This window comes from Oryzias latipes, chromosome 15, assembly GCF_002234675.1.
Source record: "Oryzias latipes chromosome 15, ASM223467v1".
In the NCBI taxonomy this organism is placed as follows: domain Eukaryota; kingdom Metazoa; phylum Chordata; class Actinopteri; order Beloniformes; family Adrianichthyidae; genus Oryzias; species Oryzias latipes.
The window spans coordinates 9,505,526-9,518,500 of record NC_019873.2 but is presented as its reverse complement, the minus strand read 5'-3'; the positions used below and the strand labels follow the sequence as shown (position 1 = coordinate 9,518,500).

The 12,975-nt window shown below is 37.9% G+C and overlaps 1 protein-coding gene across 3 annotated transcripts in view; it reads left to right on the top strand.

Moving 5' to 3' along the window:
• ltbp1 (latent transforming growth factor beta binding protein 1) overlaps window positions 1-12,975 on the top strand; it is a 131,445-nt gene that overhangs the window by 82,446 nt on the left and 36,024 nt on the right. For 2 of the 3 annotated variants that reach the window (XM_011472799.3, XM_011472798.3), the window contains exons 9-14: window positions 792-851; window positions 3,129-3,251; window positions 4,587-4,754; window positions 6,126-6,278; window positions 10,769-10,855; window positions 12,017-12,142. In XM_011472799.3, coding sequence (XP_011471101.1) covers window positions 792-851; window positions 3,129-3,251; window positions 4,587-4,754; window positions 6,126-6,278; window positions 10,769-10,855; window positions 12,017-12,142 — 717 coding nt within the window. The remainder of the gene's footprint in view (window positions 1-791; window positions 852-3,128; window positions 3,252-4,586; window positions 4,755-6,125; window positions 6,279-10,768; window positions 10,856-12,016; window positions 12,143-12,975) is intronic. The other variant, XM_011472800.3, reaches the window with a different exon arrangement.

Here is a 12,975-nt window from a genome sequence, read left to right as displayed (position 1 = left end):
CAGATGTCCATCGAAGGTTTCTGCCAACGTGTGTTTATGTGAATTCAGTTTTGAAATTTTCTAAATTTTTGGTCAGTTGAGAATTAGACAGTTTATGCAATTACACGCAATTAATAAATACATTTTACACAATTGTGCATAATTTTTGTGGGATGCAACGCAAATTTATGGCTTTCCATGATCGTTTAACGTATGTCCATGTATGTATAACGGACTTTTCATGCATGTACCACTGATGTATAACTTTTATTTCATGTATACATATACATATCACATTCAAATGACATAATTTACTGAAAAATTACATATAAATGGCACAATAATCTCTCACGGTTCTTGTTCTACATTGATTTACATGTTCTTTGCGTGGTTTATTCGTACTTCTTCCGTGGTTTTCATGTGGTTCATTTGTGATACATTTATGAAAAAACTATTTAAGACCGTAATGTTTTTCACTTTTTCCATGTATATTTATTTACGACCAATTATCATCTGTGTAATATGCACAAAATGTACATAGTGGCTGTGTGACACTGCCCTTAGGCAGAAGGCAGCAGTGCATGGTGAAAATCTAAACAACTTAAGCATCTAATGTCTGAAAGAGGAGTAAAGGCAGTAAAGTGTGAAGGAAACATAGGCACTGAGGGTTGCTGGAGACATGTTGGATAAGGAGATGCGTGCTGACTTTCTGGAATTATGAAGTTTTATATTGAATGACAATGGGGCTGTTCAACTTAATGACTACCATACTTATTGTCCATTCCTTCTTCATTTTTGTCTTCTTTTATCAGCCATCCCTCTGATAGACTGTCCTCAGGGCTACAGGAAGATCAACAGCTCCCACTGCCAAGGTAAGATTTCCAAGTCAGCCCTTCAAACATTTTTGACAAACTTCTCAAAAACCTTTGCTTGGCTAGCATCCACTATCTGCAGAAGTACTTTTAGAACAAATAGATCATGTCTAGGCTTTTAGGTTTTGAAAATCTTCCAGCTTTAGAAATCACAGCAAATTTAGCCACAATTTTTGTGACTCAACCTGCGTAACAGCTAAAGTTTGGTAGAAACTGGTGAATACAACCAGACAAAGGTCAAAAGGGCAACAGCAAGAAATAGAAATTCCAAAGAGGACCAGATTTGATAAAGTCCCAACTTCAGTCTAATGATAATATGCCTGGTCATTAATGAAGAAAGTTCAACTTAAAGAAGAGTATGATCAATTCATAAAAATGACTGGTTCTACACACTTATGACTCATAGGCAGGGGTAGATCTACGATGGGGCATGGGGCCTGCAAAAAAGATATGTGCCCCTATTTTTCCATCAATATTGGCATCATTATTGACATAATAATATAAGCTTCTTTAAGCATTGCAAAAATAACCAGACTAATATTTTGTGTAAGCCGGTCAATCCGGGCCGTCAGCACCCTGGCCTCAGCCAAAATCTCCACTGTTTGCTATGGAAGCATTTGTGTAGCCTAATTAAAAATAAAAGTCAAGGCCAGAAATGCTTTTTCATTTTCAAAATGAAGCTGCATTTTTTGACTCAAAATGAAAATGAAAAAGCAATACTTCAAAATGCTTTTTCATTTTCTACTTCAACACTGCTTTTTCTGTCACTTAATTAAAATGCTAATGAAAATGGTATTTGACATTTCATTTTCAAAAGATTCTCTGGTAAATGTGTAGCAAAATTCATTTAGAAATGTCTAATTTGAAAATTAAAATGAATTAACAGAAATGCTTTTTAATTTTCAAAATGAACCTGCCTCAAATGAGTCAAAATTAAAATGAAAAAGCAATACTTCAAAATGCTTTTTCATTTTCTACTTTAAAACCGCGTATTCTGTGTCATAATTAAAACGAACATGCAAAGAGGGGATTGCATTTGCGTTTTCACATCCACCCTGCGGATAGTGTCGCTCAATTCAATTCCACTTAGCATTTCCAGTCATTTTGAGTTATTTGATGCAGCTTCATTTTGAAAATTAAAAAGCATTTCTGGTTTTGACTTTTATTTTTAGTTATGCTTCACAAATGCTTCCATAGTTTCCTAGCTATGGCAAAAGGAAATTCTTATTTTGGATAAGTCATTAATAATAACTCATCAAAAACAAAACTGTTTGAAATGCATATATCTTATTCCTTCATTGTGGCTGTCCATTCTGCTGGTCTCATCTGTCACCCTTCCAGAGTCTTCTGCCCCCCCCCCATCATATAAAATGTTCTATTTCCAACACTACTCATAGGTGCACCTGGTATTGTCATCATTTCTGGATTCATTAGTGTCAGGGGAATACAGTGGTAGATGTTTTCCTTCTGATGCTGTGACTCAAATGCCAACTATCATATTCGCACAATGTCTGAAAAAAAAATATATACAACAAGAAGTCAAAAACAAATCTGTATAAACAAGCATTAAACAGTGGGTTTCCTCACACACTGGCGGTGTCTGCATGTGGGCAGGTTTACTTTAGAATTTTCTGTATCGCCGTGCAGTCAGACTGCAGCGAGGCCAACTGCAAAACCAGCACAAGCCTGAAACACGGCAGTTGAAGGGTCATGACTGTTATGGGTTCATCATGATGTGTTACCTACTCACATCACTGTTATTTGATTGTTGTTCTTATCAGATTCCCTAAAAGCAGCCATTTCCTATTCAGAATTCCAGCCTTGAAGCTCTGATCCCATTTGTTTCGATGGAGATATGAATCTTTCAGCTCTGCTCACAAACACATTGTGTCATTGTTTGCCGTCAGGAGGAAATGCTGAAGCAAACTCATTCTCTGTGAATGTTGGATCATTTAGTGTGTCAGGACAGAGTCAGCTGTGGTTGAGAGTTTGAAGCTAGAGTGCATTAGTGCAGGCTCGGTTCTTCTTGTTTAACATATAACCATGCATTTTACTTGGATTTGCAGTGAACACCTTAGAGATAGATCAAAGGATGCTTCGGGGTCTTCCTGGTTAAAAGATGCATTATTTAATGTGCAAAGAATAGGATAAATAGACATTTAAGGTGTTTTATAAACCTGTTTATAACTGCGTTTGTTTTCTATTTACCCAGTTTAAAGCCTGATATGTAAAACTGAAGTTTCTTAAAGCAAAGATTTCTTTTCCTTGCACTGACAGACGAGGACGAATGCCAGCTGCAGGGTGTGTGTCCCAATGGAAACTGTCTGAACACAGTGGGTAGCTACAGGTGCACCTGCTCGCCCGGCTTCATCCCTGACGCCTCCCTCACCACATGCATTCGTAAGTCCATCACTCCGTCTCGTCCTGCAGTGAGCCGGCACACCCAGCAGAGGAGCCGCCTTCCCTTCTGCATGCCGCTCTATCCAAACTGATCCATCTACTTCTGTTGGTCACTTGATCATAATGCATGTGCGGTGTTTGACCTTAGTATCTTTCAGAAAAGCACATTAGCCATGAAAAAAAAACAGGATTTGAAAATATGTAAATTCAAGAGTGAAAACAAAAGCTTGTTTATGCCGGTACTACAACAAATTACGTCAATGTAAATACTTTTATGAGCAGTAAATGCATATTAAGGGTGTAATGAACTTACACAATTGATGGCACTAAATACTTTTTTGCCCCACTGTAAATCTTGACTGTAAATTCAACAGTTAACAGAACTTTGTAGAAAATATTTTGATTGATTATTGTACTAAAGAACTTGATAAATGCAGAAAATGCACCTCTTTTCTCATTTTCTTCTTCTCTTCTACTAATTTTAGCTTGCACAGTTTGCAGTCTTTGGAAATTCTTATCAATATATCTTAGAATTTAAGCTTTGAAAAGCTCACAACAGAGAAACATTATTCATCATTTTTATGGTTTGATAGCTAATCCAGGATTATCCTTTTTGGGTGGAAAAGGCTGGGAGGCCAAAAAATCTGAGTTTTTGACCAGGTTGTAAATGCAGCATGCAGAAAGTTTCCCTCAAAACAATAAAGAAATCTGTTTTATTTTTCAATTCAGATATTAATGCTCTAACATGCTGCTGTTAGTAAATGTTTTTGTAAATCACTGGAAATTAATTTGTGAATCTGCAGATGCAATTTTAATGAAATTTCTTATCCACTGAAATACAAAAATTAAACATCTTTGCAGAGGTGTGTACAGACATTTACAATCATTTTATTCCCAAAGATTTAGCTGAGTTCGAGTTGAGTGACAGGCAGAAAAGTTGCTGGTATTTCTGTTATACATCAATCCTTAAAATAAAAAATATAATTTGCATTTCTGTTTAGTAAATATAATTTTAAAAAATTGAATTAGTTTGCACTTTAATTAAGAATATATTTTACAGCTCCAGATAAATTGACTCACATCTTCATCTTTCAGCATGAAACTTGGATAAAGGCATGAAAATGTAAATCCATTCTCATCTTTTTCACGTTGCATGAGCGGGTTTATGTTTTGGTGAAACCGTTGAGGTGCTTCCACAAATCTCCGGCCGGTTTGTGGCAGAGGTGGGGTTTGCTTGTTGAAGGGGAACCTTTTTATCTCTCCTCTTTTTCTTCTATGTGGGTGTCCTACATTTGGGGTTTTCCTTGCTCTTCCTCCGCTGGTGCTCCTCTTCAGCCAATGCGCCTGTCGTCCAGGGCGAGAAGGGCGCTTGCTTCCGTTTTGTCAGCTCGGGGAGGCAGTGTTTGCACCCAGTGTCTGCCCAGCTGAGCAAACAGCTCTGCTGCTGCAGTGTGGGCAAAGCCTGGGGCCCTCGCTGTGACAAATGCCCCCCTCCTGGAACTGGTAAGGAGCCCTTCCCTTCAAAACATTGCTACTCTCTCCCATTCATGCCCCAGGCACATCTGGGGGATAGCAAGAGGCATCATTCATGGTGTGAAAGCTGAGAAACATGAAGTCTTCCTCTGATTCTTCAGTTTGCTGTAGCAATACAACTCTGTCATTCTTTCACCCTCTTCAACCATTCTAACATTAAAAAAACAGATTTCCGTTTGTCCTGTTTGGTTTACCTCACATATAGTTGATAAACAGTCATGAAAATAAACTTTAAAAACAATGCACATTTGAAGAACTAAACTTTTTTGGGTTTTCTTGAAAAAAATTTTTTTTTTTGAAATTTTTACTTTAAATATCCAGTCCAATGAAAATGGTGTTTTTGGTGTTTTTAACATGTTCTTGTAGCATTTGTCTGATAATGGAGGACCTATATAAAGAAAATTAGGCTTAAAGTTGCATTTCTGAGTATTTCCTTATTAAAATTGTTGTGAATCCTTTGAAAAAAAGCTTGTAGTTGTTATGCAATAAACTTCGCTGGGCGGGTCACAAAAATTAGTAGAAGGAATTGAAGATACTAATTTATGCACACAAAATAAGTAATTGTGCCGACAAAATGCTAAATCGTGGCCATGAAACACTAATATGTGGCCACAAATTATTATTTTGAGAAAACATGTAATAATTTTTTGCAATGTTATGTCGAGGGCCATAATTTATTTATTTTTCACTCTAAATATTTTACTGTGCTCAACCTTTTTAGCTAATTTAGATTTAAGAAAGTCACCAGGAGGTTTTTTAAAAATTCCTTCAGCCTTAGTGTTTCCTGTGCTGTCGACATTTCCTTACACTTGTTTGCACTAAAGATGCAGTTTTTCATGTTTATAAAATCGCATTTTTTGTGATTTTGTGATTGTGCAACGGCTGTGAGTGTTGGCTTTAAGATAAGCACACCTAGCTTGAAGCTGCATTAGTTACAGAGGAATGTTTCTGCCGGAAAACGGGGCGAAAAAGAAGATTGTTCATCTTTTCAAACATCGACTTCATTGCAAACCCGACAGAAAGATTTTTTGTTCTGCCAATGTTTCCATATCTTTTTTTTTTTTTTGCCTCAGAACATTTAGTCAGGATGCATTTTCCAACACATCTGCCCTGAAGCTGTGTAGGCCTTTGTCAGACTAAATCCTCCAGGCTGATGATCTTAGACGCTGGTTGGAAATGTGAGAATTTAACAACCATCAGTCTGACATTTGTGGTACCACAAGCAGCCAGAAGCCGCTCTGATAGTCTGCTTTTCCACTCTGTGAGCCGCAGACCCTTCAGTTTCTCTTCTTCCATCATCTTCTTCAGCAGTCATTCACAGCTTCTTCTGTTATTTTGTAGCTCAGTTTAAGGAGATCTGTCCGGGTGGAATGGGCTACACCGTTTTACCCAACCCTCCTGCAAACAAGCCTGTGACGGTTCCCCAGGAGCCCCAGGACCTTTCGACCCCTCCTCCACTTCCAACACCACGGAGACCCGTGGAGATCGTGCCGGGTCAGTGTGGTCATTTTTCTCATTCATGCGACACAAAAAAGTGAGTCTTCAACTGTAAAAGGCTGAGAAAGCTCTTTGGATTTAAATCTGTGGTTCAGACGCCACTGTGAAAGCTTTGGTGGAATTAGCGATATGAAAGCATCAATGTCCTGCGGGAACCGTGAGCCGTAAGCTGGCGGTAGAACGGCTGAATGTTCTCAGCAGCATGGGAGCAGCATTTTCAATGAGATTTGATGAGATGAGATTTGAATTTTGTGCATTAACTGCCTGATCCCAGAGCTCCGTTTGGATAGAATCTCACAGAGGGTTTAATATACCCGCTTCAAAAATGAAAAGGTTCCCCTGAAGGAGCATTTGGATTTTCATCTTAGCTTAAACAAATTCCTAAAGGTCAAATGAAATATGAACTGAAACATTTAACTAGTTGTAGTTTGGTGGAAATGTTGCTAAAACCTTTGTCCTGCCTGCGCAGAAAGCTTTTATTTTAGATCTGGTTTGTGGAGGTGTTGTTTACCCTGGTATGATTTGTGAAACGCAGAAGATTAGACATAGATACTGATTGATTTAAAGATCTGTGGGGACACATCGAGAAGATAAAGTTCAAAAAATGCCTCTGGGATTAATTTGACATTGCTATTGGAAAACTGGGCTACCATCATAAAGAGAGTGTTGCCTCACTAAATTGCAGGTTAGCTTTTGTGATGTTTTTTTGTGATTATTATTTTCCAGACTTTGTTCTGCATCCTGATTGGCTGTTGACCTTGTCAATCAGTCTCTTCCATGCCATGTCAGAATGTGTTCAGTTTGCTTAATCTACATAAATATTTGATCTTTCTTTTTAATTCTATAATTCTGGACTTAATATGCTATGAATGGAGGTTTAAACTTTGAGAGTTTAAACAAGAGAGAAAAGTATAAAAATGTTCCCGTCTGTCTGAGAAGAGTGTATAAAGTGTCTAGTGTGGGGATGTACTGCCTTAAAACATCTGTGATCCTACTTTGTGGATTTCACCTGTAGGACTAACAGGCTCCATTTTCACTTGAATTTGGCTCCAAAGAGCAAAGATGATGCTACGAGTTGCATGAAAGTGGATGCAGTGTTTCTGGACCTCATTTTGATAGCAAATCTCAATAAATGAAAAACAAAAAAAGTATTTACAATTGTAATCAGTTGGATATTTAGGCAAAATAATTCCTGAAGCATTTAAAAACAGAGGCAAATGCCCAATAAAAAATGTCAATATAAGCAATACAGTTTTTTTTAGAACACACCTAGTTAGTCATTTTAAGATTTGATGTTCTACCACATTTATCTTAAATGTAAAAGAGAACTGAGACATTTTGATGAAATTCTCTGAGGTGGTTTGGATCTTGATCTTGAAGTGTGTTATGTGGTTTTAAATCGGAGTAAATGAGGACTGATGGTCAAACAAGCCTCCTAATGGATAACTGGTGAGCAGACCTAGCATTAAACCTGTTTCAAACAGGAAGTGAAGTACTATCCTTCATGACGGCTGAGCCAATGGGGGCAGCAGGAAAAGCAACGCTGACAGTAAATCAATTAAATTGAAGGTGATTGTATGAGTGACATTCCACTCAAATTCAAATCTAAAACCCAGACAAAACAATCACATTAAAAAAATAGATTTTTTTTTGCAAAATTTCTAGCTGTATGTCATGTGTCGTCATAAATTAGATTATAACTCATGTTACTCCATATTCCCAAAAAGCTGGGCCAAAAGAACTGCCAACAAGCATGGATCCTAAAACTCCTACAGCAACTCAAGAGCAAGAATTCATCTATTTTAATAAATAACACAAATATTGCATACTTGGGTTTTTGCTTAAAAGTTTTACTCTTGTTTTTATTGTAGATTTGTTAATTCACCACTTCTTTTTTTGTTGATTTTTTTCTCATATATGGAACAACTTGATGTATTTGCATGTAAACGTTCATTTAAAACAAAGTCTGTGTCCATCAGGCCCAATTTATGTAACACCTTTTGCTGGCTCACAATTTGAAATTTGGAACCCCCCCCCCCCCCACTCCCCCAGTTTTCAGCCACATGTTAAACTTGGCCTTCATTCGTCATGGGACGTTTGTGTTTTCACAAAGTGTGTCTAAACTTGAGCTGAAGCTAAATAGATCATGGAAGGGATTTCATTCCATATGTGTACAGAAATTGGAATTAAAACGCAGAAAAGTTTCAAACTTTTTGAAGTCTTATGATCTCCAAAGAATTCCAGGTTCTTGTTTAAATACACTTCTTGACCCCCTTTTAAATGAAAAGCAGTGTATTGGATGATTTTCTCAAGTGGAGAAGGTTCACGTCTGGTTTACTTCTCAATGGTTGAAAGCAGTGAAAAAAAGGGCACTCTTAATCACTTCATCAGTGTTCTGGTGACAAAAAAAGTGATTTCTGTGGGTTAAACTGCAGGCTTCCCGTTTTTAGATTACAGAGGAGAAAGAGAAAGTTTGATTGATGAAGCGTCCTGATGTGATTAGGAAGCTGGATGTTCACAGAAAAATATGTTTGTGGTGGATGAACATCAGTGGCCCTTCAGCAGCACGAAGCTGGCAGAAAAGGGACGGAGGGCCTTATCTGAGCTGAAACCAGAGAAGCTGCGAGGAACACAGGCGCAACAAAACAGGCCCCATCAGCAAGATAACAGGAATCCATTGACACGTCTGAGGATTAGATAGAGATAGACCTGATGGCAATGAGACTCCTGACAGGAGACTGCAGAGAGAAGTAGGAAGATGTTAGAAAACAGAAACTTTCTGTTTGTGATCTTTTGTTTTTTTTCTGGGTTTTCTTGTTCGTCTTTGTTGTGTTACATAAAATTTCATTTCGTGTGGTTTGCTTAAGTTGCCTCCCAGTTTTTTTTATAAAATTCTGCCCCAATGTTTCTTTTCTTTATTTAACTCTAAAACACTTTTACTACAAAAAGTTACACCATCAATTTGGTGGGTGAGTTTTACCCAATATAATATGTCCAAAATAAAGTACTTGTCATAAAAAATAGATCAAAAGATGATAAATTAGTGAAACAAATTAAATTCCAAACTAAAAAATTTGGAATTTGAGAACAATAAATTCCTAAAAAATAATAAAATGAGACTAGAAACTTGGTCTTTGGACATGTGGACATGTGAGACTTCCCTGGTGAAGGCACAGACTCCTTGACATATTGAATTTCAGGTAAATCGTTTTGCTCTAGGGCGATAGTGCTCAAGGATTTAAGTCAGGTCACACAGCAGCTACCAACATTTTGTGCATATTTCACAGATGAAAATTGATCATACCTGAATATACCTGAAAGATGTGAGAAAAGTTGAGGTCTTTCCTTTCACGAATGAACCATGTTAAAACCACGGAGGAAGTACGAATAAACCACGCAGAGAACACGTACAATAACGTAGAACATGGACCGTGTGTGGTTATTGTGCCGTTTATATGCAATTACGTAATTTGAATGTGATATGTGTGCCGAATATGGAGTATTAAAGTTATACAGGCGTGGAGCAGTCATGGAAAGTCATACATTTCTGAATGGATTTTGCAAAAATCCTGCACAATTGTGTGAGATTTATGTAATAATTGCAAATAAATTACCCTAAAAGATGCATAAACTGTGTAATTCTCAATCGACCAAAAGTTTTGAACAACTTCAAACTGACTCACATAAAGACCCGTCGGCTAAAACCCTCGACAGACATCTCTGCACATCGATGAATGACAAACTCCAGAAACACTTATAAATTACGTATATCACGCATGTATCATGAAAAACCTAAATTTTATATGTAGCAAATGCGCAAAATGCTTGCAGTGGCAGTGTGACACGGCCTTTATGTCCTAAGTTGATATTCACACTACTTTATTCATTTGTCCTGAATCCCAATTATCTTTAACAAAACAGCCGGGATAAGGATTTTTTCCTTATTTTGGAACATTTTAAACGTGGATAATATTGAAACAAAACGTATATGCCAATCAAGGTTTTAGGCCAATATCACGAACACAAATTTCGTTTTGTCCTTGTGGTAAAACGATAATAAATATATCCTAAATTGTCCCCAGGTGTGACTGTGAGTGTGTGTGGGTGTGTGATTGTGGCCGTGCAACCTGTCCAGGATGTCCCCTGCCTTTGCCCACTATTGGCCGGGATAGGCTCCGGCAGCCTCGAGACCCCGAAAGGGACAAAACAGAAAACGAATGAATGAATGGATATCCTGAATCCTGGAATGTTCGCAACCTTCTAAGTTTAATCTTTTAGGATTCCATTTCTCATTAGACTACTGTTTGAGAGGCTGTGACATAATAATACAAATAATGGATTAGATTTATCTGCGCTTTTTCAGACGCTCAAAGCGTTTGCAATGTGTCGTTATTCATTCACTCCTCATTCATACTTGGTGATGACATGACTGACTGAAATGGCAGTCATCTTAATTTGACTTCTTCAAACTCTCTTCCTTTTTTTAGTGATTGTTGAGAACACTTCCCCTCCTGTTCCTAGGGAGATCCTTCCATCCAACGCCGGCCAGGACATCGCTCCTACTCAGTCAGCTGGTAAGACCTACATGCACCTTACAGTGACCTATTTTGAAAATTATTGTGTTGTGGTGTTCATGGAAGGCATGAACAACTCCAATGTTTGGAATAATCTAAGGGTGTTGATGTCCAATTTAACCCTGGTCAAATTGGACAGACTTTTCTGACCTGCAGCAGTCCTGGACAGTAAGGACCAGATTGTTTTTGCAGTTTTTCTTTCTTCCTGCACATTTTAACGAAAATGTCACTTTTGCCACATATTCAGAAACTCACCAAAATTTGCAGTACCCCAGGGAAATTAATTTTAGGCATAGTCAACTACCTCCACCTAAAATCGAGGAAAGCATAAACAAAATGAATGGGGCCAAAATCCCTTCTGAGATTAAAAAACAAAGTTCAAAATCCACTACTTAAAATAGAATGTCTGGGATATCCAAAAGATGTTTTGAAATGAGAAGGAAACTCAACTCCCTCATTGCCCTACCCCCTCTGCCCCCTTCACTCCCTGCTACAAACTTATGCTGAAAAACTTTAGATTGCTCTTATTCTTCTTATTCTTCTTATTATAATTGTTATTTTATAAGCTGGTTGCACTGTGAGGCGTCATGAACGTCGTCATGAAGTCATGATTGTCTGTACATTGTCCCATCAAGCTTCTCATTTTCTAAGTAAACGTTTCCAAAATATTCCGTTTATACATACAGTACAGACCAAATTCATTTGAATGAGAAGGTGTGTCCAAACTTGTAGTCTGTACTGTATCTATTTTAAATTGTGTAACTCATTGTGATATTTCCCTCCATGTTATTGCACAACCAGAAAATGTAATTTCGTGTCGTCTCACACAAGGTTGTTGATTGGTAAATGTTCTTGTTCTGTTTCCTGAAACAGTTTTTGTATGTTCTGTGGAAGAAGTTTTTATAGCTTTATAAATATTTAACATTGTATTATATTTTATTATATCTGTAACCTGTAGTAACTTTGATTGATGGAATAATCCTGACACTTTAATTGAGGAAGACATCCCTCAGCTGCTGAATGCTACCTGCTGTGATCTTGTGTCACTCTTCCATAAGCCAGTCAGCTTGTGGCTTGTTAATGTTGTGTTGTGGTTGCCAGGTGCTCCTTGATTAGCTCAAGCTGCTGCATTAATGCTCTGATGTGTCTCCTCCGGCCCAGAGGTGAATGAATGCCAGGTCAACCCTTACATTTGTGGGCAGGGGATTTGCTACAACACTGACGATGGCTACACCTGCCACTGTGACAGGGGATACCGCCTGGACGACGCCCAAACCACCTGTGTGGGTGAGTAATGACCTCAGAGGTTATCTAGGGTATATGTGTGCGGGGTGTTGTAGCAATGAAACAGATAAAAGTGAGATTTTACAAACACATTTATGTTTCCTTTTAACAGCTCAACAACCACACAATATTTGTTCTTTTTATCTTCAAAAGTGCAATTTCATTATTAATTTAATTACAACAGATCTGAGACATTCTCTGTAAAATAGAAAAATTCTTACTGTCGGTTTAAAAAACTCCATCACACCTGCCGGGATCTCGACAGAAAGCAATAAACCACCAAACATAATAACTGGTTCTGTCCTGTTTGACCAAAACAACCACATTTGTAAGAACCCACAAACGCTGGGTTTCTAACACGCAACGAGGAGTTTCTCCCTATAGGGTTGGGCATACTGGGGTTTAGCGATCATGAATGCATCACGGCAGTGTGATGGTCAGCACTCTCCCCTTATATCAAAAAGGCCTCAGTTCAAATCCCGGCTGGGTCCTTTCTGTGTAGACCTTGGATGTTCTGCATATGCACGTGTAGGTTTTGCTCCAGCTTCCTCCCACAGTCTAAAAACACGCTTCATAGGTCCAAGTTCTCATTGTAAGTGCTCTTTAACCTGGTTAATAAGTTAAGTCCAGATTTTAAATAGGCTACCTCAAAATCTTTTGTTTGTTTGTTCGTAGACCTTATCGCTTTTTCCTTGAAGTCCTTAACTGTTGGACATGTTTTAGGTCTTCATTAGAGATCAGAATTTCTGAGAAAACTCTACCAGAACAGATCTACCTTTTCTTTTAGTTATGAGAATGTATTCCTATCCAAACCCTTTAACATCGGAGATGCCTGC